This window comes from Hippocampus bargibanti, linkage group LG22 (genome assembly GCF_051943395.1).
Source record: "Hippocampus bargibanti isolate YZ-2025 linkage group LG22, ASM5194339v1, whole genome shotgun sequence".
Taxonomy (NCBI): domain Eukaryota; kingdom Metazoa; phylum Chordata; class Actinopteri; order Syngnathiformes; family Syngnathidae; genus Hippocampus; species Hippocampus bargibanti.
This window is the reverse complement of record NC_142755.1, coordinates 7,613,276-7,635,272: the sequence shown is the minus strand read 5'-3', so window position 1 is coordinate 7,635,272 and position 21,997 is coordinate 7,613,276. Positions and strand designations below refer to the sequence as shown.

The following is a 21,997-nucleotide window of genomic DNA, read 5'->3' as shown; positions in this document are numbered from 1 at the left end:
AGGCAAGCAAGCAGCTAGCAGGCAGTGTCGCCGCTTTATTAGGTACGATACACAATAGTGACAAATGGGTGGTTTTGATTGAATTTAATAAAGCTGATGTAAGCGAGTAATTAGCCGCCGCGACAATTACCCTTTCTGATTGTGATTCCAAGCAGAATACCGCACTCACTGTATTTTTTAAAGTACCGCAATCTGAGAGACGACATTGACCCGACAACTTGTTCCGAATGCTAACTTGATGAGTAGCTTAATAAACCCTGAAAGTAGCTAAAAAAAAACCTGTAATTGGTGTGTGTGCACTACTTGAAAGGAGCTGTAAAAATATTAGCAAGCATGAATGATTATTAGCTAGCTAGCTTTCTATCAATTTGAGTTACTTACGGGTTGAGTGAACGCTGGGGTGTATGGCTGCCGCTGCTCACCCACAGAAAACCGTATCCTGTAAAGTGACCTTGAGAATTTTGAAAGGCGCTTCTAAATGAAATGGATTATTATTATTATTGTGTTTCTGGAAAGTGTCTAGCAAGAAGAGAATTAGCAGGTGGTTATGTGTAACTAGCTAATGCTAGTTAATTTGCGATTAGCTTTCAGCGCTAATTTGATTTGACGCAAAGACTTATTATCTCATTCACGGCCATTCCCAAATTTATTCGGGAATTGAAAATACGACAAAGAGCGCCATTCCCGAATTAGTTCTGGTTTTGTTTTTTGTTGTTTGGGTGCCGATAAAGCACTAGCCATGGCCTCTGGCAAAGTTTTTCCCTTCCACGAGGTGGCAGCATTTCCCTTTTGTGTTATGTTATGTGTAATGTTAGCGCTTTGCTAAAGCTTCAGCTGTTGTTAAAGCGCTATATAAATCAATACAGGTAACATCCGAATTACGACCAGCTGGACTTACGACCACCCGTACTTACGACCATGACCTCCAGACCCATACATACCCATGTCATTTAGCCTCCGAGTCTCTCTTGAACATTTTGAATGGATTTCGACGTACGACCATTTCGACTTACGACCGTTTGGTCGGAACGGAACTCGGTCGTAAGTGGGATGTTACCTGTATTTATTGTGTTTTGTACAGCCCCCCCCCCCCCATTTAAAGCTGCTATAACTCCGGATCCATATAATTTAGGAATTAACTCTTTTTTTGGAATGAAATTAGAGACTCTAAGGTTTCTTACGCTGCATTGAATATTAACGTAATCTGAAAACTGAATATTCTGTGACTCCTGCAATTCAAGCGACAATGACAAAAACCCTGGCACTGGAGTGGACACATTTTTTGGCAGTGAATGAGTTAAAAGTGAATTACAAGGGGATGAAATGGTAAAGGGACTGACAAAGGGCTCAAATGAGGACAGTAAAGGAGTAAAATTGAAGTGGCGCGGAAAGTGTTTTGGTGCTCAGCCAAGCGGACAATGTACTCGCTTCCTCATCTTACCGTCAAACGGCTGCCAAACGCGACTCCCAGGAGGCAACGGGGCGGCGCCGAGCTGACTTTCTTCCCAGATGGACGCTGAAAGACAAACGGAGGGAGACACAGCGACAAAACAATGATTACATCCCTGACTTGTTTCCATAGCAACCACACAGCGTCGTGCAGCGGCGTCTCCTGGAGGGAAACGTCCCGAGGCTTCGGGCCGAGGCCCGAGACCCCGCCGGCCACGTTCGCTCACCGCTGGCCGACAACGGCGGCAAGGACGGGCCGGCGCTTGGCGGCGGCGGCGACGACGATGAGAGCGCCGATGATTCGTCGGTCGAGGAGAGCGACAAGAGTCTTCAATCGGACGGCGGCGACATCGGCCACGCGGCATCCGAAAGGAACCGTCTCACGGCTCTGCTGGTTCGCTGCAAGGTGTCGAAATCACCATTTTTGTACCGAGCTATCTTGCTATCTATCTATTAGTTATCTATCTCTCTATTAGCTATCTGGCTGGCTATATTTTGGCCATCTAGCCGGCTATCTATTGGCTAGCTGGCTAGCCATTGGGTAGCTAGCTAGCTATCTATTAGCTGGCAATATATTAGCTAGCTGGCTATCTATCTATTGGCTAGCTGGCTAGCCGTTGAGTAGCTAGCTAGCTAGCTATTAGCTTGCAATATATTAGCTAGCTGGCTATCTATATACTTGCTCGCTAGCTGTCTATTGGCTAGCTATCTATTATCTAGCTAGCTATTATCTATCTAGCTATTATCTAGCTAGATAGCTAACTATCTATTTGAGTCAGGAAACATAAGCTATCTATCTATTAGCTATATAGCTATCTGGCTAGCTATCTATTAGCTATCTGGCTGGCTATCTGTCAGCTATCGAGCTGGCTATCTATTATCTAGCTGGCTATCTATCTATTGGCTAGCTGCCTAGCTGTTGGGTAGCTAGCTAGCTATTTATTAGCTGGCTATCTACTAGCTAGCTGGCTATCTATATATTAGCTGCTATCTATCTATTAGCTAGCTATTATCTATCTATTTCAGTCAGAAACCATATAAGCTAGCTATCTATTAGCTGGCAATATATTAGCTAGCTGGCTATCTATCTATTGGCTAGCTGGCTAGCCGTTGAGTAGCTAGCTAGCTAGCTATTAGCTTGCAATATATTAGCTAGCTGGCTATCTATATACTTGCTCGCTAGCTGTCTATTGGCTAGCTATCTATTATCTAGCTAGCTATTATCTATCTAGCTATTATCTAGCTAGATAGCTAACTATCTATTTGAGTCAGGAAACATAAGCTATCTATTAGCTATATAGCTATCTGGCTAGCTATCTATTAGCTATCTGGCTGGCTATCTGTCAGCTATCGAGCTGGCTATCTATTATCTAGCTGGCTATCTATCTATTGGCTAGCTGCCTAGCTGTTGGGTAGCTAGCTAGCTATTTATTAGCTGACTATCTACTAGCTAGCTGGCTATCTATATATTAGCTGCTATCTATCTATTAGCTAGCTATTATCTATCTATTTGAGTCAGTAACCATATAAGCTAGCTATCTAGCTATCTCTTAGCTAGCTAGCTTTCTATCTATTTTCAAGTTGAGTGAACGCTGGCGCGTGTGGCTAATGTGTTTTTTTTTTCCTTTTGGCAAGATTCAGCATATTTCTTTGCACTTTGGTCAGACGCATCATTTCCAAGTGCTCTCGCAGTGTCATTACTCATCCGGCCGCTATCTATTTTTAAACTTTAGTGCGAGAAAAGAGATTTTAGCACCGAGACTAAACAACAACAAAGCCTTTTGTGGTGCTACTGATAAGCCGCTCTGCCTGCGCAAACAAAAGGAACGAGGCTCCCTTGAGCATTTCACACCAATGGAGGGGGAAATAACCCACGTGGTCTTAAGTAGACCAGCTATTGAGATATCAGGCAGGCTACGAGTAAAAGCCTTCAAAAACAAAATGGAAGACAAACTGCGCTTTGGGAGGAGGGGGGCGGGGTTATTTTTATATTATTTTTGGATTTTTCGTCGCTATAAATCACAGGTGTCAAAGTCAAGGCCAAATCTGGCCCACAACATTTTTTTATTACATTAAATTATCTTTTAATAGTCTCGCACTGGAGACATTGACATTTCACTGCAGGAAAGTGATAATAGTAAGAGGAAAGGAAAGGAAGAAGTAGTAGTAAACAAAATACAGGAGCTGCTGTCAAGGCAGCCACTCTCGCGGCGCCATCATAAACTCAAAAGAACAAAAAAAAAACACACAAAGACAGTCATTTAATCTTAAGCACTTTCTGCACACTCTGTTGCATGAAGCAGTTCTAGATGAAAAAAAGAGACGATAAAAGCATCCTTTTCACCAGTGGATCAGGAACGTAGTGATGAAATGCGCACGTCTGCTACAAGCTAAATGTTGAAAGCAAACAAGAAGCTGTAGCATCCATTGACGAAAAGAGACCTGACATCCCACGTAAATCCGCTTCAATTCCAAGCCGCGACTTACACATTCAAATATATGTTATTAAAAAGTCCACTACAAGCTAAGTTTTGAAAGCAAACCCTCTTTCGTCAATGGATGCTACAGCTTCGTGTAGCATCCATTGTCCATTGACAAAAACAGATTGTCTCAAATTTCTGATGTCAGTTAGGAAACAAAAAAATGGTGTCGGTTGTCCTTTAACACCGTTGCTATTTATTAATAAAGATGAAAGTCACCGAGTGGGTCAACCAAGTGGGGTAATAATGAACTCCACGTTGAACTCCATTTTATGACTAACGACCAGTTGGCCATTAGTGTCAAGGTTTTCCAACAGAGTCAGCACAAAGGCGGCTTTCCGTTTTGCGCTTTGTGCAACAAGCAGCCTCCGTTTTGTGCCCTCTTCGCAGTGCCGTGAAAGTGACGTGAACGTTTCGTTCAACACCAACAGCGTGCACAACCACATCTCCACGTCTTGCTGCCAAAGGCTCGGGTAGGAACATCAATCAATCAATCAATCAATACGCAAGCTTCGGAATTTTTTTTTTCAGCCTTTAAGTCATTTGCGATGGTTACGTGTAACTAGCTAATGCTAGTTAATTTGCGATTAGCTTTCAGAGCTAATTCGAGTTGACTGTAACGGAAAGACTCATGAACTCATTCACCGCCATTTCTGAATTTATTCGGGGATTGAAAAGTGTGATGTGAAGCGCCATTCCCGACTTCGTTCGGGGGTTTTTTTCATGCTTGGGTGCCGATAAAGCGCTGGTCAGACCTCTGGCAATGTTTTCCCTTCCACAAGGGGGCAGAATTTCCCCTTTTTCCATGTTAGCGCTTTGTTACAGCTTCAGCTGTTGTTAAAGCGCTATATAAACCAATAGTGTATTGTATTTTGTGCAGCCGCCCCCATTTCAAGCTCAGATAACTCCAGAGCTATATCACTTAGGAATTAACTTCTTTTTTTCTGATGAAAGAAGAGTCTAAGGTTTCTTACGCTGAATTGAATATTGATGTAGTCCTAAAACTCAAGGAGAATAAAATACGGGGAAAACGTATAACCTCACAGGTATGCGATAAATGCGATAAAGCACTGGTCAGACCTCTGGCAAAGCTCATGAGGGGGCAGAATTTGCGTGTGTCCATCCGCCCCTACTTGTACCTCATATAACTCCAGAACCATGTAATTTAGCAATTAACTCTTTTTTTCTGATGAAAGAAGAGCGCCTAAAGTTTCTAACGCTGTATAGAATGTTGATGTCGTCCTAAAACTCAATATTCTGCGGGTCCTGGAGTTCGAGTGACAATGACAAAAACCCTGGCACTGGAGTGGACACATTTTGGCACATCGTCTGGCAGTGAATGAGTTAAACATATCTTTCAAATAAATACACACAGTACACGAAAAATATCTCACCTGTTGTGTTCATAATTTGGGTTGACGACAATGATGTTTTTTTTGGGGGTTTCTCACAGACTGTCGGCGACCCGCCAGGACCAAAGCGGCTCAGTGACGGGCCTCAAGGTTCAGCTGGGCTCCAGGACCATCCAGTGTTCTGCTTTGCTTCAAGGTACCGGCACGAAAAACATTCAGAAAATATATTATTGAAGTTCTTCCATTGACGTTCACCTTTGACCTCTCAGAGGACGACACGTGCGAGCTCAGCCTCGGTTTGCACACGCTGCTCCAATTCAAGGTAAGCTGAAAAAAAAATACACAGGAAAAAAATAATAGCAAAATTAAAATGAATACGCTCATAATTACCTTTCTGCAGTGCTGCCTGGACCTGAACCGCCGGGTCTTGTCGCTAGGGGGCGGCGAGGAGGAGATTCCCTTCTTGAGCGGCGACCAATCCGACAGCTCCAAAGCGTGAAGCGCCCATTCACATTTCAACTTCAAAAAGGTCACAAACTCCCAATTTCACCGGATTTTCCGACAATTAAAACAAAATGACGATTTAAATTTATTCTAAAAGTTGTGTTCAGTTTTTCTCGAAAATTCCGTCACATTTTAACTGGGAAAATCCACTAATCAAAAGACATTTTACAGTACAGTGATACCTCAGCTCGCAAACATAATTGATTCCCAGAAAGTGTGTGTGAGGAAAAAAGTTCACCTTCCAAACATTAATTTCCCATAAGAAACCATTAAAATGTGAATAATGCGTTCCCAGGTCCCCATTAAACACAATTTTCTACTAAATAAGCATTAAAACTACACAAAATATACCTTATTTTATGTATAATAAGTGTGCTATAGTATTGTAATCAAAGAACTAAACTGTACTGGATAACAAAGTCGTTTTATTTACCTTTGTGACGGTAGTTGTCAATGGATGACGAAATTCCAGGTTGCCTCTTGATATCCGAGTGAAGTCGCCATGCTTTCTCGGCCATAATACCTTCACTCACACTGTCCCCTGCTAGCTGCTTTTTTGTTAATCCAAATCAACAGACGTTTTTCAACCTCTTCCATTGCCTGAGACCGTTGCTTAGACAACACAGAAACATCCTTAGCCACACGTAGCAATGGTCGACTTAGCATTCTGGTACTGGGACGCTAAGTCAAACAAACGCACACGTTGTTGGTGTTTTTAGATGACCTTCTTCTTCTGCTCGACCGTAATTTTCTTTTGTGTCCTCTTTGGCTGAACACTAGCCTGTGGTGGGGTCTTTTTCGGTCCCATAATAGCAAAAATACTACACTCGATAACAAACCACGTCTGCACTCAAAGAAAGGGGCTGACGAAAACTAGTCCGCTAGCCACCGTGGCGCTGTTCGACCGTGTGTTTTGGTGTTCATCCGCCGAAAACTGAGAGACTATATGCTAGCGAATTTAATGTTTGTGAGGCTAAAAGTTTGTGAGCTAAAGCGTTCGTTAGCGGAGGTATCACTGTACTAATTGACCTACATTCTGATATTTTCAATCACAGGCACTTTTTGGGTTGCCCACCCAACCAATGAAAAATAGCCCGTCACACACTTAGTCACATTCCGAAATATAAAAATATGTCTACGTGCATGACGTTGTGGCGTCTCCCTCCCCTGCGTGTGTGTTTTCCCGGCTCACACCGAAGAAAAAAAAAAGCCAGAGGGTAACAAGCTGCCTTCCCACTCCGCCTATGTCACATCTTCAAAAGCCTTTTTGATTTTTGTTTGTGATTATTTTTGACGTTCCGTCAACCAGCAGCGTTAAAATAGGATAGATGTTTATTTTTGGGTGTTTCTCTCTGCTCTTCTTCTGTATAACAGTATTTTCTCCGGCTGACGAATAAAAATATATGTATTCTGGCTATCTCTCGCTATTTTTTTTCCTCCCCTTTAACTCATTCACTGTCCACTTTCCAAAATTGTTATTCTGGAAAGTGTCTAGCAAGTAGACAATTGGAAGGCGGTTACGTGGAACTAGCTGATGCTAGTGAGTTTGCGATTAGCTTTCGGAGCTAATTCGATTTGACTATCACTGCGTAAAGAGACGAAAAGACCAGTTTAACTCATTCATTGCCATTCACAAATGTATTCGGGAATTTAAAATATGACGTAGAGCGCCATTCCCAAATTTGTTCGGGTTTTGTTTTTTTTTTCCTTACTTGGGTGTTGATATAACACTGACCAGACCTCTGGCAATGTTTTTTCCCTTTCCACCAGGGGGCAACATTTCCCTTTTTTGCCATGTTAGCGCTTTGTTCCAGCTTCAGTTGTTGTTAAAGCACTATATAAATCAATATTGCATTGTATTTTGGACATTTGCCTTCATTTCAAGTTCATATAACTCCATATAATTTAGGAATTAACAATTTTTTCTCATGAAAGAAGAGAGTCTAATGTTTCTAACACTGTATTGAATGTTCTTGTACTTGCTATCTAGCTGACAAGCTAGCTATCTACCTATATTAGCTAGGTAGCTAGCTATCTATTGGCTATCTAGCCAGCTTTCTATCTATTTGAGTTACTTCCGGGTCGAGTGACCCGGCTTGTGGCTGCCGCCGCTGCATACCCACTGCAAAACTTATCCTGTGACTGTAAAGTGACCTTGAGAGTTGAAAGGCGCTTATAAATGAAATGATGTATTATTATTATTATTTGTAGTCCTAAAACTTCATATTCTGTGAGTCCTGGAATTCAAGTGACAATGACAAAAACCCTGGCAATGGAGTGGAGCTACGTCAACAAATATGTACATGTTTTACATTGTATTTGGGACAGCCGCCCTCATGTCAAGCTCATATAACTCCAGCGCAATATAATTTAGGAATTAACTTTTTTCTGATGAAATGAGAAAGTTCAAGGTTTCTTACGGTGTATTGAATGTTTATGTCATCCTAAAACTCAATATTCTGTGGGTCCTGGAATTCGAGTGACAATGACAAAAACCCTGGCACTGGAGTGGACACATTTTTGCACATTGTCTGGCAGTGAATGAGTTAAAGGGCACACATGTATTACTCACTTACAGCTTGCAACTGCGTTCTCACTCCCATCAATGGGGAGCTCAGAATGGCCGACTAAATACTGGGATTCATCTCCTTCACGCTATTTTTTTGACATATGGCGTCTTTGGTGTGTTTTTTTTTTTTTTTTATCACCCCCGTTGTTCACGCCGGCAATGAACCGAGCACAACATGAAGGCGAAATCGGAAATACAAGTAGGCGTGTGAGAGAAAATCCCCGCTTCGACCTACTGCCGCGCTCTCTTTCTCGCCTTGCCGCATCCTGTTAGCGAGCGAGCGAGTGACACCTCGGCATACGCCGAAAAAAAAAAAAGCCTTTGCTAGTGTCGCTTTGGGAAGCATGTTGACCATTCCTGATGGGCTCGTCTGGTCGAGAGGCTTATGTACCGCAACCCCCCCCCCCGAGAGCCCTGCGAGTGAGCCAGACGATGAAAACACACTTTTTCTCTGGAGATTTCACAGGATTCAAAAAAAACTGCTTGAGCATCCTGCATCGGGTGCACCGCATTCAAGATGGCATATCATGTCTGTGAAGAGGCACCGTGCACTCTGCATTTGGAACAAATAGAATAATGCAAATAGAGTGATACCTCAGCTTACAAACGCTTTAAATTACAAACTTTTCACCTTATGCACATTAAATTCCCGAGAATATCATCTTGGCGTACAAACTAGTTTTTGGCAAACGAACCAAACCACACGGAGCGCCACGGTGGCTGGCGGACTACTTTTCTTCACCCTTTCGTTTGAGTGCAGACGTGGTTTGTTATCAAATACAGTTAATTTCTTTAAGAGTACAGTTAATTTCTTTAATTACAATACAATAGCACATTTATTATACATAAAATAAGGTATTTTCTTGTAGTTTTAAAGGACAACCGACGTCTCCGGACAAGTTGTGTCCATAATTTGTAAAATGGCTTCAAATGACTTCTACTGAGCGTATTTTACAAAGATTCCACCGCATGTAGCTATATTTTACCTTTTAAGACTCGCGCTGAATATTCAGGAAGTCTTGTTTTTGAGTTGGTGACGAGTCCGTACGTGACGACACTAAAGGAACGCCCTTTTCTGTAAAAAAGACGCATTGTAGCAGTCCTTCCTTCACGTTAATGTATTTTACTGTAATGTTTGGTCTGGGGACCTCGTGCACCCAAAAGCCGCCGGAAGAGGGCGGCCAAGCTCCATATAAGGAATTTGTCAGCCTGTGGAAACGGAGGTGGCCACAGGAGGTCGCCATTTTGTGCCTCTTTTCTGGTGATCGATTTCCCCCCCAATGTTGCCTCAAAATGGCATGGAATAAATTCTTTAATCGATTGCAAACATGTATGCTTTCCTCTTCACAACTATTTGAATCCTATTCATAACTGGACGTGTAACAAAAAAGCATATTCTCCCAATCTGAAGCCATTGTTTTGATTCTCCAGGTGTGCAAGCCGTCTTGGCGTGACGTCACGAACTGGGGGCGGGACTTTCTGAAAACGCCAATTCGCAGCTAATTTTTTTTTGCAGATTTTGGACACTTGAAGTCATTTTTATTGGTCTTTTGCATTTGACTAAAACTATCAAACTGCGTGTTTTGGGTATTTTAGATGCTATCAAACGTTTTTTTCTGGTGTCAGTTAAAAAACAAAAAAGTGACGTCGGTTGTCCTTTAAGGCTTATTTAGGAGAAAATTATGTTTTATGGGGACATGGGAACTGATTATTTCATTTTCAATGGTTTCCTAAGGGAAATTAATGTTTGAAAGACGCACTTTTCGCTTTACACACACTTTCTGGGAAGCAATTGAATTGAGGTATCACTGTATTAGATATAGACTATTGATTCTTTTCGCAAATAAGAAAAATGTCCTTTTGTGTTTAATTTTACAAGGGGGAGAAAAATTGGATGAGATTGGTTGCCTTTGCAATGCTAACGGAGCGGCAGTGTCATGTGACCAAGTTCCCGAGGCGAACGGCGCGGCCGCCTGTCTCCGCCGATCGGCTCAAGTTCACGGATACAAATGGCTGGGCAAACGCCGCCGAACCAAGACAAGGAGGAGTCTCGCTCGGGGATTTGATTTGTATTCTTGAAAAATATGATTTTGTCACGATGCTGGGAGGACTGCCAATCGGCATCCATCTTGGCCGACTTAGCAAGGAGAGCGGCGAAGGAGGAGGATGAATGAGGAAGCGTGTCGCAGGAAAAAAAAAAAAAAAAAAAAAAAAAGATTGACGGCGGCGTCAAGTGACTCAAGCGCTTTTTGATTGACGGCGGCTTTTTCACAGGAGAAGGAGAAGTAAGGGGAAGGTATGTCGCTGAGTGTTTATGGACAAAATGGAGGCGACCAAGATGATCAGCGCCCGTCCTTGTAGAGAACGTCTGACAGCAGCGATTTGACGGCCGCCGGGTTTTCGCCACCTATGGAGAGGAGGGGTGACAAGCAAACACCTCTTAGGGAGGGGGGGGGGGCGACGTGACGGCGCTGGCTTCTTGAGGCGGCGGGGAAAGTGAGAAATGAGGAGAAAGATACAAAAGAACTTCCGAGGAACGAAATGCGATGTGGAACTGCCGCGGCTTGGAATTGAAGCGGATTCACGTGAGATAATGTCTTTCGTCAACGGATGCTACATGAAACTGTAGCAGCCATTGACGAAAGAGGGTTTGCTTTCAAAACTTAGCTTGGAACAGATGTTTTAATAACATATTCGGATGCGTATGTCGCGGCTTGGAATTGAAGTGGATTTACGTGAGATAATCTCTTTCGTCAAGAGATGCTACATGAAACTGTAGCATCCGTTGACAAAAGAGGGTTTGCTTTCAAAACTTAGCTTGTAGCAGATGTTTTAATAACCTATTCGGATGCGTATGTCGCGGCTTGGAATTGAAGTGGATTCACGTGAAACGGATGCTACATGAAACTGTAGCATCCGTTGACAAAAGAGGGTTTGCTTTTAAAACTTAGCTTGGAGCAGATGTTTTAATAACATATTCGGATGCGTATGTCGCAGCTTGGAATTGAAGTGGATTTACGTGGGATGTCAGACAGTCTCTTTTTGTCAACAGCTTCGTGTTTGCTTTCAACATTTATTTTGTAGCAGAGGTGCACGTTCTACCATGATGTCTCTGATCCACTGGTGAAAAGGAAGCTTGGATCCTCTCCACTTTCATGTAGAACTGCTTCATACAATAAAGAGGGTGCCGAGAGTGCTTAAGAATGAATGACTTTCTGTGTCTTTGTGTTGTCACATCATTTGTTATTTAGTTTTTTTGTTGTTTTTGATTTCAAGATGGCGCCGCGCGAGTGTCTGTCTTTACAGCAACTCCTCTATTTTGTTTTTGCTGCCGTGAAATGTAAATTTCTCCACTGCGAGACAAATAAAGGCTCATCTAATCTAATGTGAAAATGTCACGATGGAACGCAGTCTATTTTTGTGAGGCCACATCTCCAGTTAGAAGAGGGTGTGCACATTTATGCAACTTGGTTTGGTGGTATGGTGGAATTCCGTATTTGTTTGTTTCTATCCCATAAAGGCTTGGCTTTTGAAAAACAGTGAAGAATCGTTTTGGAGTCTTGTGTCAGGGGCCCGGTTGTTCATTCAGGTACTCACCCACCCCCAACGCCGCCAGCTGACGTTGAAACGCAGGCCTCTGTTCGAGCACACGCATCAGGTTGGTGGATTCCATGCGCTCCAGCTGCACCTTCCAGTAAACGTAGATCTTGTGGTTGAAGCTGACGTAGACCAGACACGGGCTGTTCTTGCCGTCCTTGCACGTGTATTGACCTGGCGCATCCACAAAACATAAATAAACAACAATATGGGAAAATGCATTATTTAATTTGAAAAAGAAGAAGAAAAAAAAACAGCGCAAGGCACCCATGCGTAAGTGGAACTGCCGCAGCTTGGAATTGAAGCGGATTTATGTGGGATAGGAGATGTGTCATTTCGTCAATGGAATCTACAGCTTCGTGTTTGCATTTCAACATTTAGCTTGTAGCAGACGGGCACATTTCACCGTGACGTCCCTGATCCACCGGTGAAAAGGATGCTTTGATCCTCTCCTGTTTCATCTACAACTGCTTCATGAAACAAAGAGGTTACAGAAAGTGCTAAAAATCGAATAACTGTGCCATTTGTGTTATGTCACATGATTTGTTATTTCATTTTTTTTTATTGTTTTGACAGAGCGCTGATGTTGATGTGGAACTGTCGCGGCTTGGAATTCAAGCGGATTTACGTGGGACAGGAGATGTGAGACAATCTCTTTGTGTCAATGGACGCTACAGCTTCTTGTTTGCTTTCAACATTTAGCTTGTAGCAGACGTGCACATTTCACTATTACGTCCCTGATCCATTGGGGAAAAGGAGGCTTTGATCCCATCCTCTTTCATCCAGAACTGCTTCATGCTACAAACAGGATGCAGAAAGTTCTTAAGATTGAATGACTGTGTTTTTTGTGTTGTCACATTATTTGTTATTTAGTTTTTTCTGTTGTTGTTTAGACGTAGCGTCAGCACAGAGCGCTGATGTTTATGTGGAACTGTCGCGGCTTGGAATTGAAGCGGATTTACGTGAGACAGGAGATGTGAGACAATCAGTGTCAATGGACGCTACAGCGCCTTGTTTGCTTTCAACATTTAGCATGTAGCAGACGTGCACACTTCACCATGATCCACCGGTGAAAAGGACGCTTTGATCCTCTCCTCTTTCATCTAGAACTGCTTCATGCTACAAACACGATTGAACAACTGTCTGCGTTCTTTGTGTTGTGTCACATTATTTGTTTTTGACTTCAAGATGGGGCTGCCTTTGCAGCAGCTTCTGTATTTTGCTTTTCTACTTCTTCCTTTCCTCTTCTTTGCCATAACTATACATTTCTCCACTGCGAGACTAATACAATCCAATAAAAAAAAAAAAAATCAAGTAAGTGGTAAATTGGAGGCTTTTGCTCACCAGCGCAGAAGGCGTTGACGTTCTCGTCAAACTGAAAGCGCACCACGGCGCGGTTGTGGTCGATGATGTACGTCTGGCCGTCCCAGGCGCACGCTACCACTTCCTCGCGACCGTCTCTCTGCAACAATCAAAACATTTCGTTGCTTTTTTTTTCAGTGTAGAAAAAAAAATTGGATCAAATAAAATAAACACAACCGTGACGTCAAGCTTGTGCAGGGCAAATAGTTGGTGGTCCACCTGCACCGACCACAGCAGCTGCTCGGAGCTGTCCATCAATTTCAATGTCCCTGGAGAACGACATTTGCCATTTTTAGCACACGTTCCTCAATTTCTCGTTTCGGGAAAGCAAGAACAGTTGTGATAGTTGTTGTGTAATGGTCCTTTTTTCTACCTTCAGGTTTCATCAAATAATCACCTTATTTTTCATGCGATTTCGATGAGAAGGTTTCTTCAGCCGTCATCTGTACAAATTTGAAGGTGTCGGACGTTTCGCCTCCTATCCAAGAGGCTTCGTCAGCTAACTAAAGTCTGACTGGTCGTATGGGCCCTATTTATATATCCCTAATGTCCAGACATGGCGGCGCCGGACACAGCTATGATAGGTCCCTACTCTCAGGTTGGGGGGAGCAGAGGACCACTCCCTGCGGCCCCACTGATTGTTCCTACATTCCCGACTAACGACTGGCCCGTTTGCCCCACTCCCTCCGGTATCACCTCATCAGCATTACGAAAGTTGCCTAACCTGTTTTGCCTAAGCAGGCTATTGTATGAACGATCCAAATTGAACCTCACCCCACCGGACCGCTTTAATGAAGGATTTTGTTGTTTTATGAGAATCGCTTCTTTTACTCCCCATCTGTGTTCTTTCGCTAAGATTTTGACCTCATTGTCGTCAAATAAGTGGTTGCTAGCTTTTAGGTGCAAATGTACTGCTGATTTGCACCTAAAAGCTAGCAACCGCTGCCCCCCCGCCCCCTGCTGGGTGACGTTCGATTCTAATCCCGTGGTCTAATTTGAACGAAGCGCCTTGGGGTAGGTCGCATCATCCCGCTTGTCATCAATTATTGATGCTCTTACCATCCAAAGTGCAAAGAGCAAAGAGGCCACATTTGGACGACTCTTCTTTTGAGCCTGTTAACGACACGACGTGACATTTTTTTACAAATGTCAAAGACAGTGGTGATATTGGTCGTAGAAACGATTTTCACCTTTGCTGATGCTCCCAATGAGATGCGTGGAAACGTTCTTGTTGTGGATCCGCCCGGTGGTGAGATGAAGAATAACATCTCGGGAAGGCCCCTCACTTTAAAAAAGTCATCAGGAAATTTCGGTGACATTGATTTTTGTTATTGTTTACAATTGTATCATGACAGTTTGAAAGGGTGAAATAGGTTTCGTTTTATTGCTGAATGTCAATTTATTAGCGATATTGAAGTACAGTGATACCTCGGCTGACGAACGCTTTCGCTCATGAACTTTTCGCCTAACAAACATTACATTTGCGAGAATATAATCTTGGCATACAAACTACTTTTCGGGAAACACACACAGCGCCACGGTGGCTGGCGGACTAGTTTTCGTCACCCCTTCTTTTGAGTGCAGACGTGGTTTGTTATCAAGGATACTTTTGCTATTATGGGACCGAAAAAGACCCCACCAAGGCCTGGTGTCAAGCCGAAGAACAGTCGAGCAGAAGGAGATTATTGAGAAACATGAACGAGGTGCGTGTTTGTGTGACTTAGCGTCCCAGTATGCTAAGTCGACCATTGCTACGTGCGGCTAAGGGTGTTTCTGTGTTGTCGAAGCAACGGTCTCGGGCAATAGAAGAGGTTGAAAAACTTCTGTTGATTTGGATTAATGAAAAGCAGCTAGCAGGGAAACAGTGTATTATTGCCGAGAAAGCACGGCAACTTCACTCGGATATCATCAAGAGGCAACTGCGTCAACGACCATCACAAAGGTAAATAAAACAACTTTATTATACAGTAGTATATATATATATTGTAGTTTTATAGCACAGTTTATTTCTTTAATTACAGTCCTTATTGAATGTGACTCTCTTTCCAAACAGCAATTCCCTTTGACCTCCAACGCCATTCCATCAAGCCATCAATGACCATCACAAATGTAAATAAAGTGACTTTATTATACAGTGCAGTGTATTTCTTTCATTACAATACAATAGCACATTTATTATACATAAAATAAGGTCTATTTGGTGCAGTTTTAAGGCTTAATTAGTCCAAATTATTATGTTTTATGGGGACCTGAGACTGGATTATTCTCATTTTAAATGGTTTCCTATGAGAAATGAATGTTTGGAAGACACACCGTTCACCCTACACTTTCTGGGAACCAATTAAGTTTGTAAGCTGAGGTATCACTGTATCTGGGCTCCATGATCCCATCCTGTCTTTAGGTCCGTTAATTCGTCTGCATTCACCAAATCGGATCGTCTAAAGCACGGGTGTCAAAGTCAAGGCCCAGGGGCCAAATCTGGCCCGCCACGTCATTTTTTTGGGCCCGCGAAAGCAAATCAAACTTGTAAAATTCCATGATGCTTGCTAAAATCCTAACCAAAATTTCATATTTTGAGATGTAAACCACAATAACAGTCATTATTCTTGACTTCAGATTTGAAAACTAGTTATTCATTAATTTGTTGTGCGCTCTATATGTAATATGTGGAGGGGATTTAAACATTCTAATGGCTTCCCCAAATTCATAACGGCCCTCGAGAGGAAACCGTAACGACAATGTGGCCCGCAGCAAAAATGACGTTGACACCCCTGGTCTAAAGTCACCTGATCAGTGACAGATCGCCTGACGTCACGTGATCAGATCGTGTCGAGAGCATGTGTTTCGTGTTAGTATAAAAGGCCAGTGTCGAAGTTATGTTCACTCACTTTTTATTTTTACTTTCTACACACGTTTTGATGAGCCTTGGTTTTTGTTCAAGATAAAATAAAGCCGACATTTTTTTTGGATCACAGCCTATTCTTTTTGTTGTCATTAATGGTAAAGGAAACCTTCATGCCTTGCTGAAGTAGAGACGAAAAGAACTTAAAGGACAACCGACTTCACATTTTTGTTTCTTAACTGACACCAGAAAAACGTTTGATAGCATCTAAAATACCCAAAACATGCAATGATATTAATATGATATTTTTAGTCAAATGCAAAACACCAATAAAAATGACTTCAAGTGTCCAAAATCTGCAAAAAAATTGAGTTGCGAATTGGGCATTTTCAGAAAGTCCCGCCCCCAGTTCGTGACATCACGCCAAGACGTCTTGCATTGCTAGTGAATCAAAAATATGGCTTCAGATTCGGAGAATATGCTTTCTTGTTTCACATCCAGTTATGAATACGATTCAAATAGTTCTGAAGAGGAAAGCATACATGTTTGCAATCGATTAAAGAATTTATTTGTGCCATTTTGAGGCAACATGGGGGATCGATCACCAGAAAAGAGGCACAAAATGGCGACCTCCTGTGGCCACCTCCGTTTCCACAGGCTGACAAATTCCTTATATGGAGCTTGGACGCCCTCTTCTGGCGGCTTTTGGGTGCAACACGGTTTTCAGATCAAACAAGTACACCAAAATGCATTGACGTGATGGAAGGACTGCTAGAATATGTCTTTTTTTCGGTTAGGGGCGTTCCTTTAGTGACGTCACTTACGGACTCGTCACCAACTCAAAAACAAGACTTCCTGAATGTTCAGAGCGAGTCTTCAAACGTAAAATATAGCTATATGCGGTGGAATCTTATTAAAATACGCTCAGTAGAAGTCATTTGAAGCCATTTTACAAATGATGGACACAACTTGTCCAGAGACGTCGGTTGTCCTTTAAATTGCCGCTACAAACGTGAATCAAATTGATGACACGACGGCGAGATCTCGGCCGACTTTTGGTACCTGCCGGATGGGCCGGCGGCGTCCTCATCATCGTCGCCGCCGCCCGGCGAGTCCTGCTGCGTCCAGGAACAGAGCAAAATGGCGTAGCCGCAGCCGGGCTGGGACACCATGAGCTCCGGCAGGCCCTCGGGACCCGGGTTCACTGACAGACTGTCCACCTGAAACGCATGAAGGCATGCCACGGATATTTTGGTCAATGCTCGTCATCTCTGCTCTTTACCTCATTCACTACCATTCCCACATTTTTTTATCCGGGAATTGAAAATATGACAGAGAGAACCAGTCATGAATTTGTTGGGGTTTTGCTTTTAAAGCGCTGGTCAGACCTCTGGCAATTTTTTTTTTCGCTTCCACGAGGGGGCAGCATTTCCCTTTTTTTCCATGTTAGCGCTTTGTTGCAAATTCAGCTGTTGTTAAAGCGCTACATAAATCAATATGTATTGTATTGTACTGTACAGCCGCCCCCATTTCAAGCTCAGGTAACCCTGTACCCATATAATTTAGGAATTAACTATTTTTTTTCTGATGAAAGAAGCAAGTCTAATGTTTCTTACGCTGCATTGAATGTTTACGTGCACATTCCACCACGACCTCTCTGATCCATTGCTGAAAAGAACGCTTTGATCCTCTCCTCTTTCATCTAGAACTGCTTCATGTCACAAAGAGGGTACAGAAAGTGCTGAAGAATGAATGACTCTCTGTGTCTTTGTGTTGTCATATTATTTGTTATTTTGTTTTTTTCTGTTTTTTTTTTTTTTTACTTTATGTTCTTCCAAGTTGAGTGAAGGCGGGCGCGTGTGGTAGCCGCTGCTCACCCGGAGAAAAAATATCCTGTGACTGTAAAGTGTCCTTGAGTTTTGAAAGGCGCTTATAAATGAAATGTATTATTAGTATGATTACTATTACTAATATTACTACTACTAATATTATTACTATTACTATTATTATTATTACTACTATGACTACTATTATTACTGTTATTATTATTATTATTAATAATAATATGTCATAGTCCTAAAACTCAATATTCTGTGGGACCTGGAATTTTGAGTGCAAATGACAAAAACCCTGGCACTGGAGTGGACGTGTTTTTTGCACATGGTCTGGCAGTGATAATAAATAATAATTAATATTAGGACAAATAATGTGATGAATTCAAAAAATGTTTGTCAACATGCCAGGGTGTCATCATGCTACTCAACTCATGCAAATTAATGCTATTGAAAATTCGATTTTCGTCCAGCAGAAGGCGCTGCTTCCCTCCACCAGCGCACAGTCAGATTTAATGACATTACCCAAACAACATTCAAATGATTCTTATGATTATACATTGAATTTATAAGCACATTTCAAAAGTCGAATATCATCTTTCCAGAAATGTGAAAAAAGGCAAAAGGCGGAACCTGTCCATCCAGCAGCCATTTCTTGAGCAGGACCAGCTGACCGGAGCCCGAATCGGAAGCGTCTGAAGGTTCTTCCCACCGGAACGCTCGTACCACTCGGTCGGTGTAGCCCACCACCAGCTCGCTGCGTCCATCGCCGTCTGTCACAAATAGAAACCAACAATTTAAAGGACAACCGACGGCACTTTTTTGTTTCTTAACTGACACCAGAAAAACGTTTGATAGCATCTAAACTAGCCAAAACACGCGGTATGATATTTTTAGTCAAATGCAAAACAGCAATAAAAATGACTTCAAGTGTCCAAAATCTGCAAAAAAATTGAGCTGCGAATTGCCCGTTTTCAGAAAGTCCCGCCCCCTTGTTCGTGACATCACGCCAAGACGTCTTGCACACCTGGAGAATCAAAACAATGGGTTCAGATTGTGAGAATATGCTTTCTTGTTACACATCCAGTTATGAATACGATTCAAATAGTTCTGAAGAGGAAAGCATACATGTTTGCAATCGATTAAAGAATTTATTTGTGCCATTTTGAGGCAACATTGGGGGAAAATCTCTCACCCAAAAAAAGAGGCACAAAATGGCGACCTCCTGTGGCCACCTCCGTTTCCACAGGCTGATAAATTCTTTATATGGAGCTTGGAAGCCCTCTTCTGGCGGCTTTTGGGTGCAACACGAGGTCCCCAGACCAAACATGTACAGCAAAATACATTGACGTGATAGAAGGATGCTACAATGCGTCTTTTTTACAGTAAAGGGCGCTCCTTTAGTGACGTCACGTACAGACTCGTCACCAACTCAAAAACAAGACTTCCTGAATATTCAGCGCGAGTCTTAAAATGTAAAATATAGCTATATGCGGTGGAATCTTATTAAAATCCGCTCAGTAGAAGTCATTTGAAGCCATTTTACAAATGATGGACACAACTTGTCCGCAGACGTCGGTTGTCCTTTAAGGGTCAAGACTTGAACGAAGGCCGCAATTTAGCGGTAATACTCGAGGATGTACCGATATCGCTGATGAGGATGACTCTGGTGTTGGCGGGGATGTGCTGCGTGAAGAACGGCTTCTGGTCATCCGCAACCAAACCTTCGTGCTGACTTGACGAGTCGGCCTTGGCGGCGCTCAGGTCAAAGAGGTGGAACCAGCCCTCCGCTCCCACGGCCACCACCAAGTTCTGAGGCGGTACCTTTCATTAGAGCGCATTCGCCGCACCCCGGTCTCGGATGACGTACCTTGCCTTTGTTGCACACGTCTCCCACGGCGACGCACGTCAGCTGACCGACAAAAGGGATTCTCAGTTGAGGATCGGAAATGCAAAAACGACTCCATTTGACTGACCATGCCCGCGCAGGTCCTGGTGAGCCACGCTTTGCTGTCGTCATTCTTGTACACGTGCACCTTGCCGCTCGTGTCGCCCACCACGAGCTCGTTCAGCTACGGATGGATGCACAAGGAAAATGTCAAAAACACATTTAGGCAAGCACTTTAACTCATTCACTGCCATTCCCATCTGTAATTGGGAATTGAAACCTCTAAAGATGGAGGACATTGATTTGCTATGGCGACCCCTTGTAGGGAAAAGCCGACAGGAAAAGAAGAATTGAAAAGCATGAAGTGGAGCGTAGTTCCCGATTTTGTTAGGGTTTGGGGTTTTTTTTCTTGCGGGGGTGCGTTTCAAGCCTCGGTCAGACCTCTTGCAATGTTTTTGGATCGGATTGGATGTTCCTTTATTCGTCTCACGGTGGAGAAATTTGCATTTCAAAGTTATGACAGGGAAAGGAAAGAAAGAAGTAGAAAAACAAAATATAGGAGCTGCTGGAAAGGCAGCCACTCTCGCTGAGCCAACTTGAAGTTAAAAAAACAAAACTAAATAACAATTAATATGACACAAAGACACAAGGGGGCAGCATTTCCCTTTTGTACAACCGGACCCATTTTTAGCTTAGAAAACTCCAGACTCATATAACTTAAGAATTAACTAATTGTATCTGATGTAAGAAGAGAGTCTAAGGTTTCTTACGCTGCATTGACTGTTTATGTAGTCCTAAAACTCAAGGAGAATTAAATATGGGGAAAACGTATAAGCTCACAGGTATGAAAAAGGAGCACAAGATGGCAGAAAAGTCGATTGAACGATACATGAAAGCGGTCAAGTCTTAGCGAAAGAAATTTGGAAAATTGCCACGAAAATGAGGTTACCGTGTCGTTATCGGCATCTCCCAGGCAGATGGCGTGAGGAAAAAGCGTGCCAGAAAAGTCCAAACTAACTCGCTGTACATAATTCAGCGACCTCATAGCGAGGAAATGTGGTCAAATGGCGACTTCGACCTCAGTTTGGGTGAGATTTGAGCTTTCAAAGCAAGACAACGTTCTTAAAATAAACCCTAAAAAACAAAAACGGCGTATTTACTCAACACTTGTCCTCCAAGGATACATTCATGAAATTATTTTTCTATAACTTTTGCTTTGTTTTTTTGTGTGTATATTTTGAAGCGAATGTACGGACGCGCTCTTCCTGTGTACATACTCACGTGACTGGACACGGTACGGCAAAGCAGAATGGACAAAATAGCCCTGCAATTCTATTTTTCTCCACAGGAGAGCAGTGTTCGATACATTTTTGGGGCAAGACACCCCAATGAGATGAGAAGGTCACATGATTTGATCTTTACGAATAAAAAAAGGTAATTATTCTCCACAATGTAAGACTTTGGGTTATATTCATGTGTAAAAAGTTTTGTAACATTTAAATTTGATGAGACATATTGTTCAACTTGATCAGACAAGGGGTTTAGTGTAAGCATGTGGTCCTTTTTTCAAACAAAAATAATAATAATACATTTAATTTCTAAGCGCCTCTCAAGGACACTTTACAGTCACTGGAATTTTTTTATGCGGGTGAGCAGCGGCAGCCATTCGCACCAGCGTTCACTCTACCCGGAAGTGAAATAATAATAATAATAATTAATACATTTAATTTACAAGCGTCTTTCAAAGCACCCAAGGACACTTTACAATCAAAATGAACAGCGGAGCAATAAACACAAGAACAATAAAACCATAAATAAAATTATAAATCATAAAAAAAGCTGAATAAAAGGATGGAGTGAACGCTGGCGCGTGTGGCTGCTGCTGCTCAGCCACAGAAAAACTGATCCTGTGACTGTAAAGTGACCTTGAGAGTTTTGAAAGGCGCTTATAAATGAAATGTATTATTACTGTGATTGTGAGTTTAATTACAGTGAAACCTCAGCTTACGAACTTAATTGGTTCCCAGACAGAGTGTGTAAGCCAAAAAGTGTGTATCTCAAAAAAAAAATCCCATAGGAAACCATTAAAATGGGAATAATCCATTCCCAGGTTTCCATAAAA

At 42.5% G+C, this 21,997-nt stretch overlaps 2 protein-coding genes and 1 long non-coding RNA gene across 7 annotated transcripts in view; 1 reads left to right on the top strand and 2 right to left on the bottom strand.

Moving 5' to 3' along the window:
• Positions 1–5,461, bottom strand: part of LOC148881891 (uncharacterized) — a 14,235-nt gene extending 8,774 nt beyond the window's left edge. The window contains exons 1-2 of the long non-coding RNA XR_016113765.1: positions 5,324–5,461; positions 1,442–1,516 (exon numbers count right to left, since the gene is read on the bottom strand). This is a non-coding gene — a long non-coding RNA (uncharacterized LOC148881891). The remainder of the gene's footprint in view (positions 1–1,441; positions 1,517–5,323) is intronic.
• The window catches only part of nrip2 (nuclear receptor interacting protein 2), a 19,363-nt gene extending 6,223 nt beyond the window's left edge, over positions 1–13,140 (top strand). Inside the window, exons 2-7 of one of the 2 annotated variants that reach the window (XM_088989239.1) lie at positions 1,583–1,855; positions 4,320–4,402; positions 5,383–5,477; positions 5,551–5,603; positions 5,682–5,810; positions 12,528–13,140. In XM_088989239.1, coding sequence (XP_088845365.1) covers positions 1,583–1,855; positions 4,320–4,402; positions 5,383–5,477; positions 5,551–5,603; positions 5,682–5,780 — 603 coding nt within the window. In that variant the 3' untranslated portion in view covers positions 5,781–5,810; positions 12,528–13,140. Of the gene's footprint in view, positions 1–1,582; positions 1,856–4,319; positions 4,403–5,382; positions 5,478–5,550; positions 5,604–5,681; positions 7,895–12,527 lie in introns of those variants that run through there. The other variant, XM_088989238.1, reaches the window with a different exon arrangement.
• The window catches only part of itfg2 (integrin alpha FG-GAP repeat containing 2), a 22,646-nt gene continuing 9,874 nt past the window's right edge, over positions 9,226–21,997 (bottom strand). For 2 of the 4 annotated variants that reach the window (XM_088989233.1, XM_088989232.1), the window contains 11 exons: positions 19,964–20,059; positions 19,858–19,899; positions 19,631–19,799; positions 18,621–18,760; positions 17,218–17,375; positions 14,504–14,598; positions 14,373–14,426; positions 13,491–13,582; positions 13,296–13,413; positions 11,956–12,125; positions 9,228–10,761 (listed from right to left, as the gene is read on the bottom strand). In XM_088989233.1, coding sequence (XP_088845359.1) covers positions 10,273–10,761; positions 11,956–12,125; positions 13,296–13,413; positions 13,491–13,582; positions 14,373–14,426; positions 14,504–14,598; positions 17,218–17,375; positions 18,621–18,760; positions 19,631–19,799; positions 19,858–19,899; positions 19,964–19,966 — 1,530 coding nt within the window. In that variant the 5' untranslated portion in view covers positions 19,967–20,059 and the 3' untranslated portion in view covers positions 9,228–10,272. Of the gene's footprint in view, positions 10,762–11,951; positions 12,126–13,295; positions 13,414–13,490; positions 13,583–14,372; positions 14,427–14,503; positions 14,599–17,217; positions 17,376–18,620; positions 18,761–19,630; positions 19,800–19,857; positions 19,900–19,963; positions 20,060–20,824; positions 21,213–21,997 lie in introns of those variants that run through there. The other 2 variants (XM_088989231.1, XM_088989234.1) reach the window with 2 other exon arrangements.